Source organism: Pelodiscus sinensis, chromosome 1 (assembly GCF_049634645.1).
Source record: "Pelodiscus sinensis isolate JC-2024 chromosome 1, ASM4963464v1, whole genome shotgun sequence".
Taxonomy (NCBI): Eukaryota; Metazoa; Chordata; order Testudines; family Trionychidae; genus Pelodiscus; species Pelodiscus sinensis.
Genome location: NC_134711.1, coordinates 161,937,420 through 161,964,913, shown reverse-complemented (window position 1 = coordinate 161,964,913; position 27,494 = coordinate 161,937,420). Strand labels below are relative to the sequence as shown.

Sequence of the window (27,494 nt, the reverse complement as noted above, 5' to 3'; positions counted from 1 at the left end):
GAAAGGGGGTAGGACAGGGATGCATTGCAATGCAGGGTCAAAGGGAAGGAGCGACAAAACGCCTACCACTGGGTGAGTGAGAGGCAAACTGCCAGTCCAGTGCTGTGGCTGCTGTACAAAGAGCTGGATGAAAAACTTGGGGCGACTTTACTGCCACTCCAAGATCCCCCTGCATACATCAGGGACCATCTCAGAATGAATTGAGCCAGGAAGAGGAAATCCTGAAGGAGGGTGCTAAGGGGGAAGACAGCCTGGTGTCCACAGATCCATGCAGTCAGGACCTATTTTCTAACCGGCGGAGGCTAGCCAATCACAGCAATCAGAGCTTGGGGAAGCACAAAGAGCAGAGTAAGTGGCTTTAAATTTTGCTAAAGTGAGTGGTTGGGGGCAGGAGGGTTGCAGAATGCAGGCTTGGGGCTGTGGTGCTAGTACCGACCCAGGGCTAGTCAGATACAGAAGAGGGTATTGATGGACTGTCTCACTTCACGGTAATCGGCCTCACAGATCTCATCAAAAGTGTCATGGAGACGCTGGGCCATTTGCCTCTGCAGGTTTTGTGAAAGAGCTGCTGTGTTCACTGTCCCATTAATGGTAACATCCCCTTGCCACTCTGCCGTGAGGAGAGGGAGCATAGCTGCACACAGGCAAGCCGTGTACGGGCCAAGACAGAAGCCACAGTCTCGCAAAAGACCCTCCCTTGTTTCCCTTCTCATCCTCAGCAGTGAAGTATTTTCCAGGATTATGACAGCCTGTGAAAAATGTGTGGATATTAGTGATTATAAGGCCCTCTACCTCTCTGCAGTGCTGTCTCTCTCCAAGATACACATGCCCAGGCTACAATAAGGCCTTGCTCCAATATCCTCTGCCCCAGTGGTTAACTCACCATTTTGAGGATCTTGTATCTTATGTGTGTTTGCCCTGGGACAGCCAGTCAGTGATAGGCATGTGAACAGTGCTTGTGTTTAAAGTGCAGAGCCATCCTGTACATAGGATGGTCCGGGGCAGCTGCCCCACACTTTGGGGAGCCCCGTGGCAGACACTTCAATCATCCTATAGATGGGACCTGTGGGGCTTAGGGCAAACTGGGGGATTAGCAGGTGTGGGGTGGCAGCAGGAGTCAGGTTTTTGCTCTCCTCCCCCCATACACACATACTCACCACAGAGACAGAAGGTGGAGCATCGTAGCAGCCTGCTCTGCTGTATCCTCTCCCAGCCCTCTGTGCTCCATCTCTCAGTGGCAGTAGGACGCAGAACACTCCATCCCCAGGGCACTTCAGTTCCCACTGCTGCCGCAGTGAGGTGGAGCACAGCAGCCAGGAGAGGGCAGCAGGGTGGAACAGAGTTGCTTTGGCTCCTGCCGCCACAATGAGTGCGGGCTGGGTGACCCCTGCTGCTGCCCTGTGCCAGCCCCCACTCCCAGTAGTCCCTTTGATCACTTAGCTCTGGAGGGGGAGGGCTGGGAATTGAGGGAAGAGGCAGAGCAGGAATCCTTTCCGAAAGGATTAGCTCCCTACCTCCCCCGTTATAGTATCTAGTGTCTTTGTGCTCTGTCTAGTGTTATCTATGGTACCTTTATGAAATGTGACATTTTGGCTTCCCAGATTTAACCTTGAGAGCCCTGCCAATGTTCCCTCTAATCTTTTCCATCCATGTGCAGAATAAATTTTTATGTGCACTGTGACAGGGCGCCTGCCCTGCACTGGCCCTTTAAGACCAGGACTCAGGCCCTGAGCCAGGGCTAGAAAGAAAGAGGCCAGCTGGAGCTGTTTGGGCCAGGGAGAGCCCAGCTGGCAACTATCTAGGGCAGCACAATTGGCTTGTGGAAGCCAGCTGGACCCATTAGGGCGAGGGAGAGCCCAGCGGGCAGCTACACAGAGAAGCCCGGTTGGCTTGGAGAGCCCAGCTGAAGCTGTTAGGGCAAGTGAAAGCCCAGCTGACAACTATAAATAGAGAAGCTCAGTTTGCTTAAGGAGGGCCAGTGGAGGGCTGACTGCAGAGGAAGCAGGAGTTCCTTGGTGGGCGATAAGCTGGAGATGACCAGCAAAGGCTGGAGGAGGGCCAGCCAAAACTCCCTTGGCTAGGGGCTGGAAACAAAGCCCCTGGCTTGCAGGCAGATCATGAGGCCGACTAGGTAAGCTGAGCCGTTGAGACAAATGCCTATGATGAGCAACCCCAAACAGACTGTCACTGGCCCTGTGAGGGGCTATATGAGGACAGTCAGGGGGCACTGAGTGCATGTCAGGGGGTGCACACCCCTAGTGTGCCTAAGGCATGTGCGATTGTGCACCACCAGTAGAATCCAAAAAAACTACCGTGAGCCCTCTGCTAATTGGTTGGATGGTATCTGAATCTCTCCTGAGAGGCCACACAAGCTGGAACACTCATGCCAGCTTTCCTTGATAGCCCTGGATGATTGCCTGTGCACAGCAAGGAAGCATCCTCAGAGAAGTAAAGATGATTTGAGGTGTGAGGTTATGCTATAGGCCTCATTGGAAAATCCTGGGACATGCATGAGCCTGCCGACTTCTAAAGGCCTCTCCCCTAGCCTTGCAGGAGGAACCACTGGACCCAGGCTCCAAGTAAATCTGGGTGATAACTAATGACAAACAGGTTCAGAGGTGCAGGTCAGAAGGTCAAAATGAGGGAACCAGGGGGGCACTCTGAGCCAAGAACCCCAGTCAGTGCCCACTGCTCCTCGAAGCTATCTAGGGAGCCAGCCGACACAGCCCTGAGCAACTCTGCCCAAATGTGTGAGATCAGGGAGGAGTGGAAATAGGCCCCACAGTCGCAGAGCACTTCCGCAGTCAGGATCCTCCTCCTGGCCAGGCTACAGGCTGCTGCTGAAAAAAAAAGAACTGGAGGAATAGAGAGAGAGTCGCTGAAAGGAAGGAGCGGAAGGAGAATGCTGAGTGCTGGAATGAAGCCACGGAGTGGCTCTTCAATATTATGGGGCACCAAGATGACACTCTGCAGGCACTGCTAGCACTGCAGATAGGACAGCTCTGTGAATGCCACCCCCCACCAGCTAGTATCCCAAAACTGCTTTCCATGCACCCGCTGCACCGCCAGCACATTTTGGCCACCATCTTTTCCCCAGTTGGCACCTGCTGCACTCCACACCTACGCCTTCACCTTCTAGGCCTGCAGACTCCCAAAGGCACCCAGTGCACTCCTCCCTGTGCAGTTTAGCCCTGCTCAGCTACAGCACCCTTTGCACAGCACGTCAGACAACACAGCTGCATATAATACCTGGACATACACAAATCTCTAAACATCCTCTTCCTTCCCTCCATCTCCTCCTAAACTGCAGATGTGTCATTCTGCGTGTGTGTTTTATGGTTGTTTGTTTTTTTCATAAATTAAATTCATGGGTTTGGAAGTTTTCTTTATTTCAGTCCATGAAAACAAGCATGCACTCCCCAGCAAAGCAACAGGAACTGTTGTACTCAGTGCATCATAGTGACCAATCACAGTCCCCCACTAGCATTACAGCCACTGCATTCTCTGGGTTGGCAACAAGTATTACTGGCTTTTGGCAACAAATTGCTGCCTCCAGGCTTACCTAATCCTTATGTCCCCAAGCTGTGCTCCTCTAAGTCTCGGTCTACACTAGATCCCTTTCAAAACTCCCCTGATTTAGAAATAACAAGTGGAGCATCCACATTACCAAGCCTGTTATTTTGAAATAAGGGGCTGGTTATTTTGAAATAACTCTTTCTTTCCATGAGGAATAACGCTTAGTTCAAATAGTGGCAGTGTGGACGCTCCACTGCTTCTATTTCAAAATAACTACTCCCCAGAGTCATTCAAAGTAATTACACCCCAGTGCTTCCTGAGGCTCTAAGTTTGAGGTAGTACATCCACTTTAATGGAGCTGCCTTGGACTAATTTCAAAGCTTCCCTGTAGTGTGAATACGCTATTTTGAAATAGTTATTTCTGGAGTTATTTTGAAATAAGTTATTTTGAAATAATTTCCTAGGGTAGACATGCCTTGATAGCCCTGGTCTCAGACTGTTCAAAGTCTCCAGATGCTGAGCCTCAGTGGTTCAGCCCCGAGTGAAGCTTTCACCTCTCCCTTCACAAAGATTATGGAGGGTAGAGCATGTTTCTGTAAACATAGGGATGCCATCAGTGGCCGGGTCCAGCTTCCACTACAAACAATGCCAGTGGGCTTTTAAACAGCCAAAAACACACTCCACGGTTGTTCTGCACCTGCTGAACCTGTTACTGAGCTGCTGCCAAGGCTCCCAGTGTATGTCTTCATCAGCCAGGCATCAAGGGATAGTCATGGTCTCCCAGGATCACAATGGGCATTTTGCCTTCCCCCACGGTGACCTTCTGGTCCAAGAAGAAACTCCCTACTTGCACCTTCCTGAACAGGTCAGTGTTCCAAAAGACGTGAGCGTCTTGCACCTTTCCAAACCAGCCTGCATTAATGTCTGTGAAATGCCCCTGGTGATCCACAAACGCCTGCAGAACCATGGAGAAATACCCCTTGCAGTTAATGTACTCGGCAGCTAGGCGGTCTGGTGCCAGGATTGGAATATGCATGCCATCTATGGCCCCACCACAGTTAGAGAAGCTCATCTGTGCAAAGCCATCCAGAATTTCATGGATGTTGCCCAGAGTCACAGTTTTTTGGAGCATGATGCGATTGATGGCCCTGCACGCTTTATCAGCACAGGTCTGAGGGTCAATTTTCCCACTCCAAACTGATTGGTGACCAATTGGTAGCCAGCTTCCACAGTGCGATCACCACACACTCCTCCACCATTAGGGCAGTTCCCATTTGTGTGTCCTAGTGCAAACTCAGCACATAGTCGCATGGAAGTGGCCTTCCTCATCCGACAGTTCTGCTGCCACTGCTCATCACCCCTGACTCTCACGATGATGTAATTCCACCACTCAGTGCTTGTTTCCTGAACCCAAAAGTCGTGTTCCACTGTGGTCGTCACTCCATGAATGCCACAAGAAATCTTGTGTCATAGGCACGATGCATGGCAAGCTCAGTTTCCAGCTCATCATTGCTTTGTAGCTTAAGGAATAACTACTGCCATTTGTGACATGTAAGTGAAATCCACCAGCATTTTCTTCAACAGTTCAGGAGCTATTCCCGCAGACAGCGGAGGCAGAGCATGCAGCACAAAAGCCATTGAAAGATGGTGCCAAATGCAGACAGAAGCACAGAGATTGCTTCCACTAACAAGCACCACTAAGCACTGGGACAGGACCCAGGATGCCTTGTGACAGCCACACTCCCCATCCATCTTCCCACAAGCCTCAGCAGCAGAAAGGGAAGTGATGCCCTTTGGGATATCTGTCCAGAGTGCACCACTCTGAATGCCGCTGCTACTGCTCTGGCAGTTGACAGTTTGGATACACAACAGCAGTTCCACTGTTAACACTCTGTGAGCGGCACTTGAACTGACAGCTCTTTACCTCTGCTAGTGTAGACAAAGCCTGAAACCCACTTTTAAATGAAGCCTTCCTATGTTATGCCCATGGCTGATGTTCCTGGTTGTCATGCATCTGAACAGTGTATTTCTGAGTTAGACTTTTAGCCTCTTCAGTGCAAGCAGATGGTTTTGTACTTACTTTTGAAAACAGCTGTGGTAGACACACTTATCTAATAATAATTGCAATGAGTAAAATGTAAATTTCTTCTGAGTGTCAGTTATAAAATAAATGCTAAAGGAAATGTGTACTTTTAGTAGACTGATTATGTAAGGACCCAGGAAATGCTGCATTTTGATGGATTAATTATGTAAGCTAGGAAAAGCTCCGTGAGAAGCTGTTGAGTTCGGCAAAGTCACTGAAGGCAAAAGAATAATATAATACTAAAGATTAATTAAAAATATTTAATGATTTTTTAAATATAGATTTTAACTAGTACTATACAAATTAATATTGTAAAAATCTGTTGGATTATATAGGACTGTCCCAAAAGCAGGAGATAGGAGAATGGTAATAAGGGAAGGAAGAATTATCTTTGTGGGACTTTCAAATGCCAGTCTGAGGACAGCCCTTAAAATGCTGGCGGGAGATGGAATGTGTGACAGTTTTGAATCTAGTGTAGGACACTGTTTTGATCTGTACTTCGCTTCTTTCAGGCAGCACTAGAAGAAAAAATAGCATTTCCCCTACATATATGAAGAGGGAAAATGGTCCTCTCTCTGTCCTGTCTGTTTCTGGGGTGGGGGAAATAAGGACAGAGGGCTCTGGGATGGGATATGAGAATGCACATTTAGAATCTCTTAGGATGGGAACAGTCTGTTCTGTGCAGAGGCAAATGGAGTGAGGTGGTGAAGGACAGGCTCTTAGACCTCCCAGCTGCCAATTATGGATTAGAGTCCAGCTGCTGTAGACAATGCCTATATGGTACAGAAGAGCTTTGCAAGTACAAAAAGTAAGATAAAATGGTCAGTTCTGCTGTTTCAAGACATCCCATTAGTATCAGTGCAATAGCTGTTCCCAGCGGAGGCTCCTGGCAATCAGCTGGAATCATGTTCTATATTTTTGTTACATAGTTTTCATTATATACAAAAAAACCCTGTTGTGAAAGCTTAAGAAGAAACTGGACATCTTCTAAACTAGCCTGCTGCTCATGATCAAATTAAAGTTAAAATGATCCAATACTGGGTAATAATGCCACTGTGCTTGTGCCTAGCAGGCTAATACAGTGCATGGTATTGGCTGAAGCCTGGGACATGTACTAAAAGTATCCAAGTTAGCCAGTCTGCCCTTTCCAAGTGGCTCCCAATTAATCTGAAATCTTTCGTGGATCTAATGGCCCCGAGTAATTTGCATTGAGGGATTTACTCCTTGTTCTCCAAATAAGCCTGACATCTCCTCCTCTGTGGAAAGGGGGTTACAGTGGATGAAGCAGAGGTTCTAGTGCTGGGAAACAAACTTTGTTTCTGCATTTGGGTCTTTATTTATGGTGGTACCTATTGTGCATTAGGCATGTGCCAGAAGGATTAAAAGAAATGGATCCCAGTCCCTAGAAGCTTGCAGTCTAGACCACAGCTGAGATCAGATCAGTCTGGAGTAAACCGTACTACTTAACTCAGTCCCCTCTTGCTTGCTGTTTCTACTATGGCAGCAGTGACTATGCCTCAGCATATGAACTTTCTCTCTCTAGTTTGGGGTGTGGCATTTCTGCCTTCCAGTCTTCCTCCTCTTTCTCAAACTCTTCTTCATCTGGTCCCCGAATCTTGACGGGCTCCTTCTCTCCTTGCTCACTAGACCGGTATCCGGGGAGAGAAAGAGAGATTACCTAGTATTCACTAACTCTCATTGGGAATATTTTTCACTGCTGTCACAGAGGTGGCTCCACAGGCCACTGGGAAGTGTTCTCTGGACTTCAGTTTAAGAACCACTGGCCCACACAGCTTCTTGCTGGGGCTGGAGTAGCTGTGAACGGCCTTGTGCCATTTCCTGCAGCACTTGCAGGGAGAGGCAATGACTGGAGTATCTGTGAACTCTCAAAAGGGGCAGGGACCCTATCCTCATTGCAGAGTGAAGAGAAACCCACCCAGTATGAGCAATGAGGGTGACTCAGACCCACAAGAACAGAAATTGTAGAGACTGGGGAGAAATAAGGGAACTGATCTGGACTTCAGATACCCACAAGTGGTTTCTGATGGGTTCCTTGGGCTTGTTAGCTCCATCTAACCCCCTATATGGTGCTTATGGGTCGTCATACACCAGTGATCACAAAGAGGCCCATAAGAGCAGAACCAGTATGGTAAATGAGAACAGAGAGGCAAACTACAGTGGCAAAGATGGGATTGCATAGTGCCTTCTCCTCTCCTGGATTAAATCTTTCACCTTTGCCATAGATAAAACCTGTGCCCCATCAGCCAGTTTTCCACATCATTATCCCTCTCTACACACCCTCCATACATCCATGCTGCAGAGAGGAGATGAAAGCATATTTTGCCTCTCACCAAGCCTCTCTCTCACATGTCCCACCTACTCTTCCGGGAAAAGGCACTCACGTCATCTCATACTCCTTGTCGTCGCTGCCCCGGCAGCAGCAACAATAGCCCAAAATCCCGATGACGATTATTGCAGCAACTGCACCACCAATGACACCAGCATAGAGGGCAATGTTCATAGATGCTGTGGAAGGAAAGAGCAACACAGTCACAACCTGCGTGCACTAAGAATGACTTCAAATCGGATCAGAATCACACCCATTAGAGACCAAGCCCCCATCTCCCTTCTTAGGGTCCCAGCCACATAATGATAGATCTGGACATCGTTTTAGTTGCAGCAACTGTTCTTGACTCTGCACTGATCCAGTGGATAGCAAGGGCAGGTCTGATCAATTCAACAGATGGAGCCAGACCTGTGGGATCTGAACACTCCCATACTCCTGATCAAGTTCAGATCTTAATCTTGTGGCTCATGCCCATATATAATTAGATACAGATTTAATATTATTCACTATTACAGACAGGTCTAAATGTGAGCACCTCAAGCAGGGCAATGGAGTTTGTTTTAAAGAGATGAAAGAGGCCAGTTCTTAGAAGAGTGGGGCTGTGGATACACTTAGCAGCACTCCAGTGGCTCTCCCATTAAGCCCCTCAACTACATTTAGGGTACATCTAGACTACAGAGCTTTTCTGGGATACCAGCGGTATCCCAGAAAAGCTCTGACACTTCCAAGGAACGCATCTGCTTTTCCGAAACAAATGTCAGAAAAGTGGACGCGTTTTGTTGGCATCCCTGTAAACCTCGTTTTATGAGGAAGAAGGGATGTTCCAAAAGAGGTTTTTTTCCCCAACATTTGGCCCCGTGTAGACTGGCCAAATGTCGGAAAATCCTCTTTTGGAAAAAAAGCTGAAAAAGATATGCAAATTGTGGTTTGGAATTTGCATATCTTTTTCCGACTTTTCTTTGTAGTGTAGACATAGCCTTAGTCTCTGAATACATTCCCCCACCCTTCGCAAGCAGTCAGTAGCATCTTACGAGGTATAATGGAAACTGTCATGTTGCAGAACTCTTGTCCAACAGTGTTGGTGGCAGTGCAAATGTAAAAGCCGGAGGTGTCTGCAGAGACGTTCTTCAGAGTTATCTGTTGTCCTGGTGCAAAATACAAATCCCCAAAATAAAATAATTTTAGAAGATTAGATCAAGGAAGGGACTAGGGCAAGGAGCCCTTCACATCTAAATTACCCCTTCAAGTTCAGCCCCCATTGGTAATGACCAAAAGTTGTTGCAGTTTTTGGCTGGTTTTGTGACTTGTGTGAGATTAGACTAGCCTCCATGTGGTTCTCAGTGAGAGATAAGGAAGGCCAAATAGAAATATGCTCTTTGGTACTAGCTATATATTTAATTTTCAGCTGTTTAGCTGCAATTGTGGGTGTGGTTATAGGCAAGTAAATGTTCAGCAAAAGTTTGACTTGCTCTTTCATATGTGGCCAGCAACCTAGTATGCTGTGTCACAAAAGATGTCACTGTCAGGAGGAATATGACAGCTGAGAGCAGCTGGCTCAGAGAAACGGTCATTTGAAGAGCTAACACCCCGCCTGGTAGCAAGTCTTTCAACCCACTAGCTTTCAGGACGTCATAATTATCTGCCAGTAGAGGAAACTAGTGGGAAGTTATAGTCAGGTAGAGTTAGGCAAAGGCAGTTCATGCTGTATAATCAATCCATGGGGAGCAATCATATATTTGTCAGGACTGCTACGAGGCTGCACATTCCCTACCCTGAGCTAGTGGAGCTCAGAACTATAGAGTTTATCATTTCATCTGTATACATTTAGTTTTATTCAAGTTGCTTTCCTTTTTATCTGTAACTGGCACATCAAGTTTTTTACCAGTGACCCCTGTCAGCCATCTGTTGGAAAAGGTGGGCTTGATCAATATTTTTAAGCATATCATCTGGCACCACACTTTCCCATGCGTGTTTTTTTCACAGAATCATAGATTCTAGGCCAAATGGGACATTTATTCTGATTTCCTGTGTAGCATAAGCCATAGAATATTCCCAACATAATTCCTAGAGCAGATCTTATCAAAAACATCCTGTCTTAATTTAAAAATTGTCAGTGATGGAGACTTCACTATGACCATTGGTAATTTGTTCCCACGATTACATTATTCTAAACATTAAATTCAGACTGGAAATAAGGTAAATTTTTGCCTAGCTTCCAATCCAGGCATTGGATTGTGTTATAACTTTCTCTGCTAGACTGAAGAGCCCACAAATAAATATTTTGTTCTCCATGTAGGTACTTGTAGACTGTTATCGAGTCACCCTTTTACCTTCTCTTTGTTAAGCTAAATAAACAGACTCAAAGATCTCAGTCACTATTTGTTTTCTATCTCATGTCTTGTCTCTGAACTCTTTCCAGTGTATTAACATTCTTCTTCAGAACTTGGCACCAGAATTGGATACCATATTCCAACATCAGTTGCACCAGTGGGAAACAAAGGCAAAATAACCTCTCTCTTTTCTTATTTGAGATTTGCTGTTTATACATTCAAGAATTGCATTAGCCCATTTGGCCCTAGCATCATACTGGGAGGTTACTTTTAGCTGATTATCCACCATGAACCCCAAAGCTTTTTTAGTCCCTGCTTCCCAGGATAGAGTCCCTCATCCTGTCTATCTGGCTTACATTCTTTTATCCAAAATGTATACATTTACACTTAGCCATATTAAAATTCGTATTGATTGCTTGCACAAAATCCAGATCATTCTGAATTAGCTACCTCTCCTCTCCATTATTTACCTCTCCTGTCCAACTTCATCATCTGCAATATCATCTGCAAACTTTACGGGTGATGATTTTTTTTTCTCCCCAGCCCTTTTCACAGTCTCCCTTTTTAGGCTACCATTTTTGGGGCATCACTATATTTACCGTTTTCAATACTACACAGCAGTGCTGGGCTGTAATCTCCAAAATTAATAGAGAAGAGAATAATTTTCCTATGAGTAAGACCCTTTATTCCAGTTTTTACTAACAATCTTTTTCTAACCTTAAAATTTGTGGCTTTTGCAAAAGCCATTATTTGGTTTTTACCATTTTTTACCCATTTTTAGAAGTGCCAGAACAATGAATAAGAATCTAATAACATTAATCTATTATTGCTTAAGACAAGCTACGTCTAGACTATAAGCCTCTTTCGAAAGAGGCTTTTTCGAAAGAAACTTGAAAAAGCCCCTTTTAAAAGACAGCCTCTAGACTACAAGGAGATTTTTCGAAAAAGCAAGCCACTTTTTCGAAAGAGAGTCTAGACGCTCTTTCGAAAATGCACACTTTGCATTCAATAGCGCCTTTTTTAGAAAGAGTACTTTCGAAAAAAGGCATTATTCCTTGTAAAATGAGGTTTACAGCGATCGAAAAAACTGCCGCGTTCTTTTGATTTTCTTTCGAAAGAATGTGGCTGCAGTCTAGACACAGGTGAAGTTTTTTTGAAAAAAAAAAGGCTACTTTTTTTGAAAAAACCCTGTAGTCTAGACACACCCTAAGGCTATTCCTACACTCGTGGCTTCTTGCGCAAGTACAGCCGTTCTTGCGCAAGTATCTGCAGAGCATCCACACTGCCCACCCGCTCTTGCGCAAGGAAATGTACCGTATGGCGTGGTAAGAGAGGGCTTCTTGCGCAAGCGCTACGCTCTTTTTTCTCAGTTGTAAGCCCTCTTGCGCAGGAGCTCTTGCGCAAAAGGGCAGTGTGGACGCTCAGCAGGGATTTCTTACACAAGAAAGCCCTATGGCTAAAATGGCCGTTGGAGCTTTCTTGCACAAGAGAGCATCCACACTGCCATGGGAGCTCTTGCGCAAAAGCACAGCGCCCACAGGGCAGTGTGGACGTTTTCTTGTGCAAGATGTTCTTGCGCAAGGGAAGCCACCAGTGTAGACATAACCTAAATGTATAGTTGTTACAGTGTTGCACACTCCACAGTAGCAAAAAGATGCACCCAATATTGTGTAGCGATGCAACATAATTTAATGGTTAGATCAAACCTGGCCCATTGATGGGGGTGGGCAAAGGGGGCAGTTTCCCCAGGGCTTCTGGCTGCCACCACCACAGAACCATTAGCAGCCAGGGCCCCAGTCCCTTTAAATTACTGCCCGAATGCTGCATGATGCACTCTGGGCAGTTCTGAGGGCTGGCTGGAAGGTGGGTCAGCCAGCTTAACATACTCCAGTGGTGCTAAAGGCTGGCCGCCCCAGCCTTGCCCCTTCCTTTGGGGAGCAGAGAGATGGCCCTTCTCCCCATCTTGCTCAAGTGCCCAGCAAGTCTGTCAGCCTTAATGGATCAACCAAGGAGAAGGCGCCTTTCTTTAGACAGTAACTGAAGTACAAATGGAAAAGTTGAATAAAACCAGTTTATTTAATTGAGGCTTTCCATGTGGTGATTTAAGTCATGATGAAATTCCTTTGATATTAGATCAATCCAGTTTGACTGTTCAGTGTACTGTTGTCAATCCCACACCCAGCTTGTACTCATCACCAGCTTTACAGATAACACAAATAGTTATCAGCAAAGCAAATAAGTTAATGTGCTACTTTTTGTGCTAAAATGGGTCAAAAAAAGCCCCCAAAATTACCCAACCCAGAGTGTTAGAACTAGGGATATTAGCTGTCAGTTAATTGAATAGTTGAGTAACCACACATGAATTCTTAGCAGTTATTCAACTATTCGATAGTTCCCAGGGGCGGGACCGGCAGCTAGTGCATTCCTGGCCCCACTCCCAGGGAGCCCCCTGCCATCTCGCACAGCAGAGGCAGCAGTGCGGGGAGCAAATTTAAAAACCAGCTTCCCTCGTGGACCAGCTGCCTGCCTGTATCAGAGGCAGCAGTGTGGGATGGCAGCAGCTCCTGTCTGTGCAGAGTCTGAGCTCCCCACGGATAGAGGCTGCTCTGCTTATAAGGGAGCAGCCTCTGTCGGCGGCAAACATGGGCCTGCCATGCTTCTCCAGCAGCAGCCCCTGTCCGTGAGGGGTCCAAGCTCCCCGCAAACAGAGGCTGCTCCAGGGGACAGGGACACTGCCATGAAGCAGCCTCTGTCTGCAAGAGCATGGACCTGCCATAGGCAGAGGCTGCTTTGTGGCAGCAGCCCCTGTCTGCGGTGAGGGGTCCCAGCTCCTGCTGCTGCTGCAGCAGCCTATGTCTGCAGCAGGCCTGGGTTTGCTCCGCATCCCATAGAGGAGAGGCTGCTTTGTGGCAGCCTCCCCGGCCCCCACTCCTGTGCTATAGTGGGGCAGGCGGAAATGTGAAACCAGTTCTGGGCGAGGGGAGAGGACTGGCTTTTAAGCTCCCCCTCTCCCCCATTGCTACCTCTGTATCCGAGGCAGCAAGGAGGGGGAAATGGGAGTAGTCTAGAAGATTAACCGATAAGCCCAGGCTTATTGGTTAATTGTATACTTGACTACTTGCTTACATCCCCATTTAGAACATAATTTGTTGAATGTTTACCCCAAAATTACCCAAAATACTGAACTTAATTTTACCCAGATTTTTACCTGTTCGATTTTTTATAATAAATACTGATATATTCCTAAGAAAATTCAAACATTTGTGAACAAATAGCCTGCCCTATGAGCCAAGTTGGAAAGATGAAGAGCAGATGAGCAAAACAGGAATTGTCCCACCATTGTCAGAATGGATGGATTCCAAAGAAATTCAGCACACCCTGGCCCATTGTTCCAACACAAGCATTCCAGCAGCTCTCACATATGGCTACCCTGACAGCCGTATTCCTTTTACAGCCTCCCGCTGTCAGCCCTAAATCACAAAGGGAGAAATTCTTTCTGCATCTGTAATAGACAGCCTTTCTCTGAAAATCGGTATCAAATGCAAGGAGACAAGAACAAACTCCTGCCCCAGGGAAGGCGAATAATGAAGGAAGTAGTGTGCAGCATGGTTCTTTTCTCTTTAAAAATGCATTGTGATAGCAAAGACAAAAGCTGCTGTGTCTGAGGCAGGGGCACCACCCAGTGGTCAGTCAAGTGAACAAGAGATTCTACGTGGATTTCCTCCTTGGCATTAACCTGGGCAGGTTTCAGAGAGAGAGCACCCCACCCAATTAGGACCATTCTCAGCTCATCTCTGCACCTGCGCCAAGGCACCGGATCCGAAACAATGAATGACAGGTTGAAACACAGAGCAACTCAATTGTGGAGCTGGTCAAGAAACACATGGCAGCATTTGGTAACCATGCCTAAGGGCCTGTTATACGCTACTACTTCTTGCTGATTGACTGCACGGCATGGACAGCTGCACCCCCATCTCCTTTAGAGACATCCCTCCTGGCTCCCCACTCCTCAGGAGCTTCCCCACTCCCTTTGTTCTGATGCTATTTTAAAATAAAAAGTGACTGTTGTGAGTGACAGTTACTGTCCTGACAGCCTCCATCCCACCTGGTCTCAGCCCTGAGCTTAGCAGTTACCTCTGTGGTGGAAGAGTTCAGCTGGCTGTGGGTGACAATACAGGGCCTATTAGAATCAATTGAGGCAGGGTATAGATATGTCCACTAAGAGAAATTGCCAGATGTGAAATTTTTTGCCGGTTACAAATGATCATTGGAAATTAATTACAATACTTTCAGCTGGCTCTTAACTAGGCTTGAATCAGTGACCTAGAGATGAAAATCATTGCCCATCGCTGCTCCAGGTAGCCACCCATTTACTCTCAGGTGTTTCTTACTCTTGTTTTGTGAAAGGGCCCTAAGCACATGTTAATCCTCAATCCAGAATGTTTCAGCTCCCAAACTGCAGCAAGCACCATGGCTTGGCCTCCTTGCATCTCACATACCTGTTGCTGAGACCAGTGCTCGGGGCTGGTTCAGTACACTGAAGCTTTGCCAGGTATACTCAGGTTTTGGAGACCCCTCGTGAGAATTGCAGCTCAGGTTAATGGTCTGTCCATATTCTGGTGTCCCTATGACTTTACACTCTGGCTTGGATGGAGCCACTAGAGGAAAAGAAAGGAGAATGGCCTAAGGTGATGCAGCGTGGCATGGTTATGCAGAGAGATCTGTAGCCATTTCTTACTACACGTTCCTGCAACCTATCTTCTGCAGCTGTGTGCTTTCCTCCCACCCAGAAACTGGTCTGACTCATACCATTTTCTTGCAAGAATTAGAATGAATCCTTGCCTCTCCCAGCACTTTGTTACCCATTGCCCTCCCCTCCCACATCACCCAAGTTCAGGAGTCAATCATAAGATGTTTAGATGTATATATTACTTTCCCTCCACCATCATTAAAGTGAACCTACTCTTCTTGGTACAGCATAGTTATAATTATGATGGCTTATGCTTTCTTTTGACGTATCTGGGAGTGGTTTCACTCTTATTGCTGTGGAGCACTGGTTCAGTGCTTACTGTGAGAGTAGAGCACTCCCCTTGAATCAACAACATCACTTCCTGGTGGCTGCGTTTTGCTGCCTGTCACTGAGCTGGGCCTTGGATCAGTACTAACTCAGGAGGAAGGGAGAGCCTTACCAAGGACCAGAAGATCTATCTCTGCAGAGACATCGGGGAGATCTGTGCGAATTTGGACAGTGCACATGTACGTTCCATTGTCCATCATGGTCACCTTCTGGAGGGTGATGCTGACATCTGTGATTACAGTGCTAGGGAACTGCAGGCGGCCTTCATAACTCTTGCTATAGTGCACGTAGCCATCAAAATACTTTGTGACAATATCAACCTATAATAAAGAAAGGGACATTAAACAGCAAGCTTATTTTCTGTGATGTGTGTCCTCAAACTAACACCACATTGGAAGCGGAACAGGAACTGGGGGAAAAAAACTACCCTTCCCTAATCTCCTCGAGTTACCCTCATATCCTGCCTTCCATCATCCTCAAAATCTTCTCACGCATCTTGTGATTTACCTGTGGGTGTAATTTCTTCCAGGAGACAAAGTTTGCGCGATCTCCAGGGTCAGCAGTGGTCTGGAATTCACAAGGGAGGGTGGCATTATTGCCTACTGCTATCTTTACTTCCTTGACGCGTGTGTTCACAGTGAGAGCTTGGGCAGTCACCAGAACTAGAGAGAGAGAGACAAAAAACAAACATCAGAGGGGTAGCCGTGTTAGTCTGGATCTGCAAAAGCGACAAGGAGTCCTGTAGCACCTTATAGACTAAAAGATGTATTGGAGCATAAGCTTTCGTGGGCAAAGACCCACTTCGTCAGATGCATGACGAAGTGGATCTTTGCCCACGAAAGCTTATGCTCCAATACATCTGTTAGTCTATAAGGTGCTACAGGACTCCTTGTCATTTTGGAAAAAAACAAACAGTCCATCTCTCCCTGACCAGAGAAATGCATCTCTGGGTACTCCAGAGGGACCTGCACTCAACCAGGTTAGATTGGAGCCTATTATTGGATATCATATGAGTCTTCACTGTACTGTCTCTGCTTGAGAACGAGAGAGAATGTGTCTTCCTCTCTAGCTGCAGAAGACTTTTCGCACAGGCAACTCTCAATCAATATAATGAATCATGCTCCAGAGGCAAGGCCTTATTTCTATACCTCCTCTTCTGAAGAGTCCCTCTGTGAACTAGGCCTTCTCCCGAGCATCAATCCTGAGTGACTTGACCCAAGCGCAGGTCCCCAAAGCTATTATTACTGTGGAAAATACCCCAAATCCACAAGTTGCTGAGCCATGGGGAAACTATCAGAGAGGGGGGACGAAGCTGGCTGGCATTCTGGAGGGGTTGCAGTTGTTTAGCTGTGCATTTCCATGTTTTGCCATGTTTGCATTCCTTGAAAACTGAACATTAGCTGTGAAATTGGGGGGAGGGGGTTGTAATGTTAGTCTTGGGGACAAAGGCCATGTTTTTGTGATACTTCCCACTCTGAAGTTACTGATAGCAACCTTAACTCCCCATAGGCCCAGCTTTGCATTAGGGTTAATTTCCAGAGTGGGTTCTCCATCATCTGTTTATTCACAGTGGCGGCAGGGGTGGCTCCTAGGCATGCTATTTCCCTAGAGGTTAAATTAGCTGCCATATGCATATCTCGTCGTATAAGCAATGGGATGCACATTCCTGGGAGTTATCCAGTGTGTAGAATTTGACTGTTGGTAGATAACGTGAGCAGTGTGAGGCTAGAGAAACTGATCCAGGATATCAGAACAGGAGCTTGATTTGCAGAGAGCTGTTCCCCCATGTCCTCCCTTTCCTTCTGCCCTCCACTAGACTCAACTTTCCCTGTTAGTGAAATGGTTAAACAAGCAGCAGTAATGTTCAGTTGTGCTTATTGTAGGGAAAGGAGAGCAGGTTTGGGTAATTGAGAAGCCAGTTCAAGCCCTGACATGAAAACCCTTTTCCAGGTGTGCAAAAAAAAATGTATCCACTCCCATCTCCCACCTGCTCCCCCATTGGTACAATGACTTAGGTCCCTTCCTGAAGCTTCGGCAGATCATACATGGGATATGGTGGTAGGGCTCAGCATCATTTTGGCTTCATCATACAGCAACTCCCTTCTGCCCTGGTGCTGCTCTGGACTAACTTCTTGCCAGGCTTACAGGTCATTTCTTCCTCTCCTGCAAGAGCTACAGGAAAGATCTAATGTCCCCTGGGGTTCTGCACTATGATGTCCTGCACAGGGGAAACTTTGGAACAACAGTGAGGTTCCAACAGCAGAAAGGGAGTGTTGACTCCACAACAGGCCAGCTTCTTGAGAAGATGGGTGGGAGAGCGCAAACTGTCCTCCTGTACTGAAGTACTTGCTTCAGACTTTGAAGAAGGCAGGGAGGAGGTAGAGGAGGGTAGCTGAAGGTTTCAGAAGGGAGGGGCCTTCCCTGTGGTTCTGTGAAGCAGCCACATTATAAATAGTGAGTTTTTTGTAATGTGTCATCTGAGCATGAAGCCATGCTACTCTGGTCAAAACTGAGCTCTCTCCTAAGCACAACATAGGGGTCTTGGATATGGAGGCCTCACTCTGTTTACAGTCAGTTCACCATGACCTTGTGTCCACAGGAAGCTGTGTTTTAAAATATCTGCTTTGGTTTTTTATGGCACCGCTGAGTCATTAGAGGAGAGAAGGAATGAGACCAAAACCAGAACCTGACCACCTCATCTTGGGGTGGAGGAGCGGACAAAGGCACTCCCAGTGCAGAGGCAGCTTCCCTTCAGGAGCAGGGTGAAAGGGACAGTGCCAGAGGCTAGTGAAGGGCTGTGCTGTCACAGAGTGCCGGGGTGGTCACTTCTCTTCATCGTAGAGGGGAGTTGGTGGTGGCTGAGATGCAGCCTTAGGCCATGGCCCAGGGATGTCTACACTATTTGGCTCTGCAAAGGCACAACTGCAATGCTACTGCTGGGCCACTGTAACACCACAGTACAGATGCTTCCTACAGTGATAGAAGGAGTCCACCTTGCCAAGTGGCGATAAACTAGATCTTCCATCCATTTAGCTGCATCTACACTGGGGATTACACTACAGCATTTTTCACACCTCAGCCATGCAGTTAGTTCAATCTTATTGTAAATGCAAATTAGGGCTGAGTCACATCCCTGCTACTTATGTCAGACCTTCAGACTAATCCCACAAGCGAATTTAATGCATGGGATAGAGAGAGGGCAAGGCAACTTTCTCCTTGTGATGAGCTGTATAGACGCCAGCAAGGGATTGGTGAGTGGAAGGTTTACACTTGCTTCCGAAAGTGAAGAAAGACCGCACCTGTCTGCTCTCAGGGCGGGAATGTCTCGTTCATGAGGGAATTGAGGCCAGGACGGTTATCATGAATTAGGTAAAAGCCTGAAGGGTGCTAGGGATGTGCTGTGGCCAGACAGGAATAGCTGGGAGCCATTTCCTCTCTGAGAGGCAGCAGCAATGGCAAAATCTGGGAAAGCCTCCCCGAATGCACTCTGCCTTTCACTGTACATAGCTCTGCTCTGTGGTTCAGTTCACACCCTCCTCTCTGTCACACACGCCAGATAGAACTTTAGAAGAAACCATCCCTCTAGCCTCCCCAAGGAAATGCCTGTAACTGAAGTCCCAGTGTCCTCTCTCTCTCAGGCTATGTCTACACTACGAGTTTTTGCAGCAGAAAATATGCTAATGAGGGACTCATTGGCGTAAGTCACTATCTCATTTGCATATTTTCTGCCAATCCATTTTTTTGCTAAGGGTTTTTGCACAAAAACAAGCAGTGTGGACGTTTCCTTTTTGTGCAAAAACCCTTTTTTGCACAAGTTCCTTATGCCTCAAAAAAGGAGGTTTACCATTTTTGCACAAAAAGGAAACGTCCACACTGCTTGTTTTTGAGCAAAAACCCCTAGCAAAAAAACGGATGGGCAGAAAATATGCAAATGAAGCATGAGAAAATGCTAATCCATGCTTTATTTGCATAGGCTCTTGCGCCAAAACTCATAGTGTAGCCATAGCCTTAGGGTCACTGCAGTGGAGCGTCTGACACTGAGTCACCGCTGCCTGGCAAGCATCTTCTCTTAACTGCCTGGCAGTCCCCCACCCATATCCAGCACCATTTGAACCAGCCTGATGTATGTTCACAAGAGTGAGGATTGCCTAGGAAGTTGCCAGTTACTTGGCTTTTTCCTCCTGTCTCCTACTGCTGCTCCTGCTCTTCTCTCCCCTTCCTGATAAAAGCAGAATAAATGGTGAGGAAAGGAAGTCTGAGGGCAAGAGAAGAAAGCAATCAGGACTCCTGGGCTCTGTTCCCAGCTCTGCTATTGACTTCTTGGGTAGGGTTGCCAGGTATGGACAGTCCAGTATTTGAGTTTTCTGTTCGGAAAACAAATTGAGAAAATATAAATGTCCGGTATTTTCTAAATCAGATGTAAATGTAGATTGTGATGTAATGTCAAGTGTGTCCGGTATTTTTGTTGAAACCATCTGGCAACCCTATTCTTGGGTTACTTTGGTTAAGTAACAGCGTATTTTTGTGCCTTTGTTCTCATGTATAAAAATGGGGGTGATAGTCCCTTCCTGCAAAGGCGGATTAATTCATTCGTAGCGGCGAAGTGCTCTGAGAGCCTCAGCGGGCCTGTAATATAGCAGGGCAAAGTATTACAGCTACCTCATTAGCTGCTATAGGGCACCTAGTACAACAGGACGGTGTGCACGACAGCAGAGCTGGCTCTGCCCATCCTTTCAATCTTTCACCCCAGGCACATAAACACACAAAAAGCTATTGGCTTGCTTTGTTTGGACAGGCAAAGTCCTTCCTGCCTCTCCAGAGGAATGTACAACCAGGATCTTGACTGTGCCAGGAAGCACCCGCAGAACCCCAGTGGCTTCTGATAGAACAGGTTTTTCTTACTCCATTGTCACTCCTCAGAAACTGGTTCCACCCAGTTAGGGTTCATCATCAGGTCATTCACCCAACCCCCAGAGAGACTGAGAGTGACTGCCCAACCCTAGGCACTCCCAGTCACAGCTATTCCTCCCCCTCCAGCCAAAGCCAAACCTCTTATTTACTGCAGGTTTTTATTCTGTTCACAAGTGCTATCAATTCAGAGTTGCAAAGGTGCTAAACCAAACCCCACAAGTAGCAGAAGCAGCCAGTAATAAAAGAGCTGTGTGTGACTCTGAAGGATTGTTCTAATTTGCCTGGCACTGCCGTAGAGTCATAGAATGCTAGAGCTGGAGGGACCTCGAGAGTTCATCAAGTGCAGTCCCCCATACGAAGGGCCGATATTTTTGGTGCCCTCTCTTATTTGCTTCATCCTTAGTCTGATTGTTTGACTGGCTCGTAATCCAGTTTTTCACTGGAGAATAAAGACTCCCCATTACATATCCTTCTAGTTCTCTGAATCTGTTCAATTACACTCAGTGATACCACTAACTAACCTACCCTGTTTTCTTCCCCCTCAAGTCACCAGCTCTCTCAATGGGGTAGTCCATTCAGCACTTGTTTAGGGGAAATGCTTTCTGTCACCAAACAACTGAGCTAGCTAAAAATAGGTGGTTTGTCCAAAAAAATTTTTTTTTGGAGGGGAGCAGCATACAAAATTGATAAAGGGACATTGTCAACAGGCTTCAAACTCTAGATTTAGGTTTTATTCAGACATAGAAATGCTGCTTATTAGGTTTTTTTTAAGAAATCACCGAAAAAAACTTTGCTCCCCATTCCACCCTCTTCAAGATAACTCCTCCTCCTCCCCTCCCATCTTGCAGTACTGGGAATGCAGCAGAGACATCAGAAAGTCAAAGTGATTTGTTTGCTTCCACTGACAACATTGAGTGAATGGTAAATTGGGTAGAAACAGAACAAAGGGCAAAAAGCTAATTAGATTGTAAAAGTTCTTTCTGTTTTTATCCTCTTGGGTGTCATTAGCGACACCATTAAGAACATTTTGCAAAGAAACTCTAAATAGAAGGGTGATAATGTCCCTTTGTTTCCTTACTGAACACGTGTGTAGCACTCCAGACACTTTACTTAAAAAACAAAACAACCCTTAGAAACATTCAGGTAGACCAGGGGTCTGCAACTTTTTCAAACCAAAGAGCCAAACCACATCAAAATTCAGAACAAGTGGTCAACAAAGAGCCATATAAGAATGCCCATTTGCATGACTGAAAACAAACAACGTAACATTATTGATAACTGACAGTGATTAATAATAGACTAAACAAATCATAGTACTCACAGACTTTATTTAATGGGACTTCTGCTGCTGGGGGTGCTGTTTGTGGATGTGGGGGTGCAGAGTCATGGTTGAGGTATATGAGAGGCTCAGGGCAGGGGGCTGGGGATAGGAAAGAGTATGTGGAGGGGGGCTTTGAGGCTGGATTATTTTACCTGGCTGGGACTGGGCTGCTGCACCCTGGCAGCAGTGGCTGGATAAGGGGCTGGGCCAGGCTCGCTTCAGTTGATCCTGGCCTCCCCTCCTACCCGTGCTGCAGCAGGAGGGAACTGTTACCAGCCCTTCCTGGTGTCAGATGGGGGCTAGTCCCCAAGTGGGGCCTTGTTGGCCAGGCTTCATTTTAAATAAAGTAAAATATTATGTTCAACACAAAAGGTTTCAATATTGTCTTTATTTATGACAGAGTTGGGGAATCTTTTTTCGATCAAGGGCCACTGACCCACAGAAAAATCAGTCAAGGACCACACAAGTAAGAAGTTAAAAAAAAAAACCTCTCCAAAAAATCTCAACCCTCAGTGATATGGCCCCCAGCTAAAACACCTGCCCCGTGATGGGGGGGGGGAGGCGGGCAGGAAGGGCTGAGCCTCAAGCCAGATTAGCTCTTCTGGGGTTCCACGGTTAGTTGATTTTGTGGTTCCCCCAGGCTCTGGAGTGGGGCCAAAATGAGGGGTTCAGTGTGCAGGACAGGGCTGCTAATGAGTGGGATATAGATAGGAGTACAAGATCTGGGTGGGAGGTGGAGTGCAGGAGGAGGTGAGTGCACAAGGTCTGGTTGGGAGGTAGGGTGCAGGAGCAGGCTGGGAGCAGAGTATCTGACCAGGGGGAAGCTGCAGGAGCAAGGGAGGGTGCAGGAGCAGGATGGATGAGGGGTGTATGGCCAGGAGGGAGGGTGCAGGAGTGGGCTGGGGGCAGGATGTGGGGCCGGGGGGTGCAGGAGCAGACTGGGGGCAGGGTATAGAGTTGGGGGGAGGTGTAGAAGCAAGGAAGGGTAGAGGAGCAGGGTGGGGGTAGGTTTCGGGGGGGAGGGTGCAGAACAGGCTCGGGGTGTTGGGTCTCGGCAGGGTGGTGAGGGAGTGGGCTGGGGGTACGGGGTCTCAGCTTGGGGAATGGGGGGCAGGTAAGTGGGGCACATCATAATTAGGGGTGCAAAGACACAATAAGTACAAATAATAAGCTGCAAAAGTAAAGAGCGAGAAACGTGATAACCTAAGGAGAGGGGGCGCATAATTAATATTTTGCCCCCGACAGAAAAAATACCCAGTGATGGCACTGGTGGAGGAGGTCACTTACTTGCTTTCATGCTGCTGGCATCCCAGGCATGGCCTCCTTTTGCTCCCATTGGCCAGATTCTGGCCAATAGGAGCAGTGGGAAAAGCCTCCTGAAAGCCTGTCCTTGCACTGATTTCCCCCAGCTGGGGTAAGGGAAGTGTCAGTGCATGCAACCATTTCTAGCTCTGGCTTCTTCCCCACAAGCTGGATCAGGCGGGAAGGCTCAGGGTTTTTTCTCCCCTACCTGCTGCAGAAAGCTGGTGCTGGTGCTCCAATCTTGTGGGATGCCACAAAGCTGAAGCACCAGCGTGGGCTTTTTGCTGTAAGGGGGAAGGGGCTGAGCTCGAGCTGCAAAAAAGCCATATTAGGCTTTGGAGCCATAGGTGGCCAACCCCTGAAGTAGACACATCCATAAAAGAAACTCCCAGCCCAGCAGAAACAAAATTATGGTCTTCCCCCAGCCATTCATGTCTTCTGTGATGATCTCTTTAAAACATCTTGGATCAAATGGAATTAACAAAATGTGGAGCTACTCTAGCAGCTACATAAATCCAATAAAAGTTTACCTATCTGCAAAGAAAACATTACCTATATCATCTTGAAATAGAATGAGCTGGCAGACTTTAAGGAACACTTTCTGTACCTCCGAATTTCATTCAGTCTTACCACTGTTTTCATATATAACAATTTCCTTGGGCTTCCCCTCACCCGATCTGTGTGCAGTACCCGCCTATAGATCATAAGCTCTGTGGGGCAGGAATTGTCTGTTATATGTTTGTATAGTGGAGAGAGATGGAGACAACAGTGGAGCCTTGGTCTTTCTGTGCAACTTCTGTACAAATTTAGCTAGCTAGCTATATTGTAAATTGCGTCTGTCTGTGAATCCATTTGTCTGTGCATCTGTGAGTGTTTGTTCAAGAACTCCTCCTAAATTGTAAAAGCTAGGGCCACCAAATTTGGTATACAGCTTCCTTTTATCACAGCTTAATTGTGTCAGAGTTTGATTGTGCCTGGAAGACAGGAAGTGCCAGAAATGGGACTATTTTCCATAACATGGAAAGGGGGAAGGCAGAGAGTGAAGGAACACAAAAGGGAGGGGCACAGACAGGAGGGATGTGGTACTGAGTGGCCATTGGGGGCAGCTGCAGCATCAAGAGCATGATCAGCAGAAATGGGGCTCTGCCATCTTGCCTTCCTGCACAGTGGTAAGGAGCCTTCCTGCCCCAAACCTGCAGCCTTCTCCCACCCATGGAGAACCTGCAGGCCATGAGCGGGGTGCTGAAGGGGAGGGCAGCTCCCAAACCCTGCCCTTCTCATGGAGAGCCTGCAGGCCACGGGGGGGAAGCTGCTGGAGAAGAGGGACACCCCTTGAGCTTAGCCCCTCCCCAGACAGCCTGCAGGCTGCAGTAGTGGGGGTGCTGAAGGTCAGAGCAGCCCCTGGAACCTGGCCCCCCACACAGCCTGCAGGCCACAGAGGGGCTCCTGGAGGCTGGGAGCAGCCCCCAAAACCTCCCCTCCCCCCCAAAGAACCTGCAGCTGGGATGGGAGGAGCCGGAAGGCCTGGGGCAGCCCAGGTAGTCAGGCTAGCCGCTCAGAATACCCCCTAAGCGGACTGCAGGATGGAGGAGATTGCTGGAGGTAGCCCCCAAAGTACCAACCCCCCCAGACTAGCTGCAGGGCATGTGCAGCTGGAGACCAGCCAGCCCAGAGAGCAGGAAGGTGCAGCTGGAGGCCAGGGCAAGCTTTCAGAGTGCTGTACCCCAAAAATGCTTCAGGATGGAGGGGACACTGCTCCAGCAAGCAGGCTGGGGCGCAGCAGTAGGCTGGGGGATGTCGCCCCCCCCAGACTTCAACCTGTCAGGTGAGGGGGGTGATAGCTGGAGGCCAGGGTCAGCCCGCAAAACCCACCTGACAAGTGCACAGATCCAGATCCTCTCTCCCTGGAAGAGCTGCCCTCTGGGATGCGCAGCATCAGCCCCTTGGGAGGAGCCGTTGGCAGGGAAGCACTGACACGGCCTCCAGGAGGAGCTGCTGTGGGAGCAGCACCACCCTCGCCGCCACAGGTGGCCCTGGTAAGCTCCCCCACCTCCCAGTCCGTTTCCCTGAGTCCTGCACCTCCCACCTGCCTCTACTTCTACACCCCTAGCTCCTTCCCTAAGTCCACTCACCTCCTTCCCCCCCTACGCTGAGGCCCCCATCCCTTACCTTGAGCCCCCACACATCCTCCCAACCCTCTGCCCTAAGCTGCCCATCCCCTGCCTCTCCTTACCCCTGAACCCTCACTCTAGCCTTCATTTTCCTTCATTTTTAAAAATACAGTCATTGAAATAAAGCATGTACATTAAAAAAAAAAACCTTCAGTTAAAGACCCAGTCAACGCCAGGTATATCTGCTAGTAAATTAATAACAATGTGCTAGAGATGCGCCCATTTTGCTGTCTGAACACTCCCGAAGTTTGTACCTGGCATTTTTAGAGACTCTATATTACTGTGTAGGGGTCTGAGTCCTCTCTTGTTTACATTGCACCATTCTTAGCTTCAATAACTTCTTCCAGAATCTCTCCCACTCTACTGATTTAATAATGGTGTTACAAGGCATGGTTTATATTCATACCAAATATATGTTTGGCCCTTTTTGTTATTAAAGAGACAAGGTAAGTGAAGCAATATTTCTTTTTTTGGACCAACCTCTCTTGGTGAAAGACAAATTTTTGAGCTTACACAGAGCTCTTCTTCATGTCTGGGCCGAAGAAGACCCAAATAAGAGCTCTGTGTATGTTGGAAAAACCTCTCTCTTTCACTAATTGAAGTTGGCCCAGTAAAAGATATTCCTTGTCCACATTGCAAACAACCCAGTTATTATCATCATTCTAGCCCCTTGCAAAGGGTGCAAGGTGTGTCACAAAACAGAGAGGCAAAGTTCCTGCTCCAAACAGCTTTGGGTCTGGAATCGCCCACGAGATAAGAGGTGAGAGTGAGAACAAACAGAAGGGGAACAATCTCAGATGAGGTAAAACAGGTTGTATCAATAAGATCAGACAGTGATTCAATTTTAACCACTTCTTGAGAAATACAGTTTTTGTAATTCCGTTATTTTACATACAAATTCCCTTCTCTCAGGCTTCATGTATGAAGTGAGACTTTTCAGAGAGATTTGAGTAAGGAAGGGGTGGCATCTAGGTGAGTGACAAAGGGTACATCTACTCTGTGGGGGTATCCCGGGATACACTGGAGGTATCCTGGAAAAACTCTGCCACATCCAAGGAACATCTTCCTCTTCCACATTTTTTTTTGCGCTCTTTCGGGGAGGCCTGTATACCTTGTTCTATGAGGAATAAGGGTTGCTCCGAAAAAGGAGGCTTTTCTGCCATTTGGCCCCATTTAGATGGGGCCATATGGCAGAAAAGTCTCTTCTAGAGAAGCGATTGGAAAAAACTATTCAAATTGTGGAGTGCAATTTGTGTAGCTTTTTCTGCAAAAAAAAATCAGCAGTGTAGGGTTAGGGTTCTCTATGCCTAGGCTGGTATAGAAAAAAGGCACAGAGGTACTTGTGAGAAGAAACAAGGCAGGTGAAGTCTGGGGTAACTGGCAGAGTGGGCTGTACAGGGGGAAATGAAAAGACAGAGCATCAGAGAGGCAGGTAGAGGCTCTGGATGTTAAAAGCAAGGGCAAACAGTTTGATTTATAGATATTGGCAGATCCGTATCTTGTGTTCGAAATGGCTACATGCAATGTAGAGCAGCCATTCTTAATCTGTGGATTGGAACTCTAAAGTGGGTCATGACCCAGTTTGAATGAGGTTGGAAGAGGTAGTGTTGGATTTTCTGAGGCCTGGGACTGAAGCCAGAGTCTCTCCACTGAAACCGAAGTCAGATCTCCTCTACCCAGGACCAAACCCCAACCCCCCAGGGCAGAAGGGCTCAGGTTATGGGCACCCTGCCAGGGGTAGAAGCCCTTGGGCTTTGGTTCTCCATCTGGGCAATGAGTCTTTGGTCCCTCCTTCTGGGGTCATGTAGTAATACATGTTGTCAGAAGGGGGTCCAGGGCAATGAAGTTTGAGAATCATTGGTGTTTGACTTCATGGGTAAAGAATTTACAACAACTAAGCAAATCATTTTACAATGGTTTTACAAATGCTTGCCTCCATGGTACAATCTTTTGACCCTGAAATTGCAAGAGACTTCTGGAGTTACCTGTGAATCCGGACATTGTAGTACGGAGGCATTATCACTGTACCTGCCAGATCACAAAGAGGCTAACATTTATACTAAATAAAGGACATTAATACATAAAAAACACTGAGATATTTGCCTATGTAACATTCACCTTTCTCCACCCATCTCCTGTAGGACACAATCAAACCAGTACTCACCCACGCTCAAAATGAACAGCTGACATTCCTTCTCAGCCTTCATGGTCTCTCCTTAGCCTCCTTACAGAATACTTCCTGTAAGGCAGCTGAATTACTTCAGCTAATGAGCTATGGCAGACAGGGCAGCTTCATCGGTCCTAGGTTGGACTCGCTTCCTCTTTCTTTTTTCACGTTATTGTCTTCCCCGCCCCTTTCAGTTCACCACTAGAAATAGAAATCTCTTTCCACCTGAGGAAAGCTGCTGTACGTTACGAACTTGCCCTGCCTTCTCA

At 47.2% G+C, this 27,494-nt stretch overlaps 1 protein-coding gene across 1 annotated transcript; it reads right to left on the bottom strand.

The window, feature by feature from the left end:
* Window positions 1-773: 773 nt before the first annotated feature.
* Window positions 774-27,494, bottom strand: GPA33 (glycoprotein A33). The gene is made up of 7 exons (XM_006124226.4): window positions 27,223-27,494; window positions 15,861-16,015; window positions 15,466-15,673; window positions 14,776-14,934; window positions 8,978-9,091; window positions 8,002-8,125; window positions 774-7,242 (listed from the first exon to the last, which is right to left on the bottom strand). The coding sequence occupies exons 1-7, from the start codon at window positions 27,263-27,265 to the stop codon at window positions 7,110-7,112; spliced, it is 936 nt and encodes a 311-aa protein (XP_006124288.1). The 5' UTR covers window positions 27,266-27,494; the 3' UTR covers window positions 774-7,109.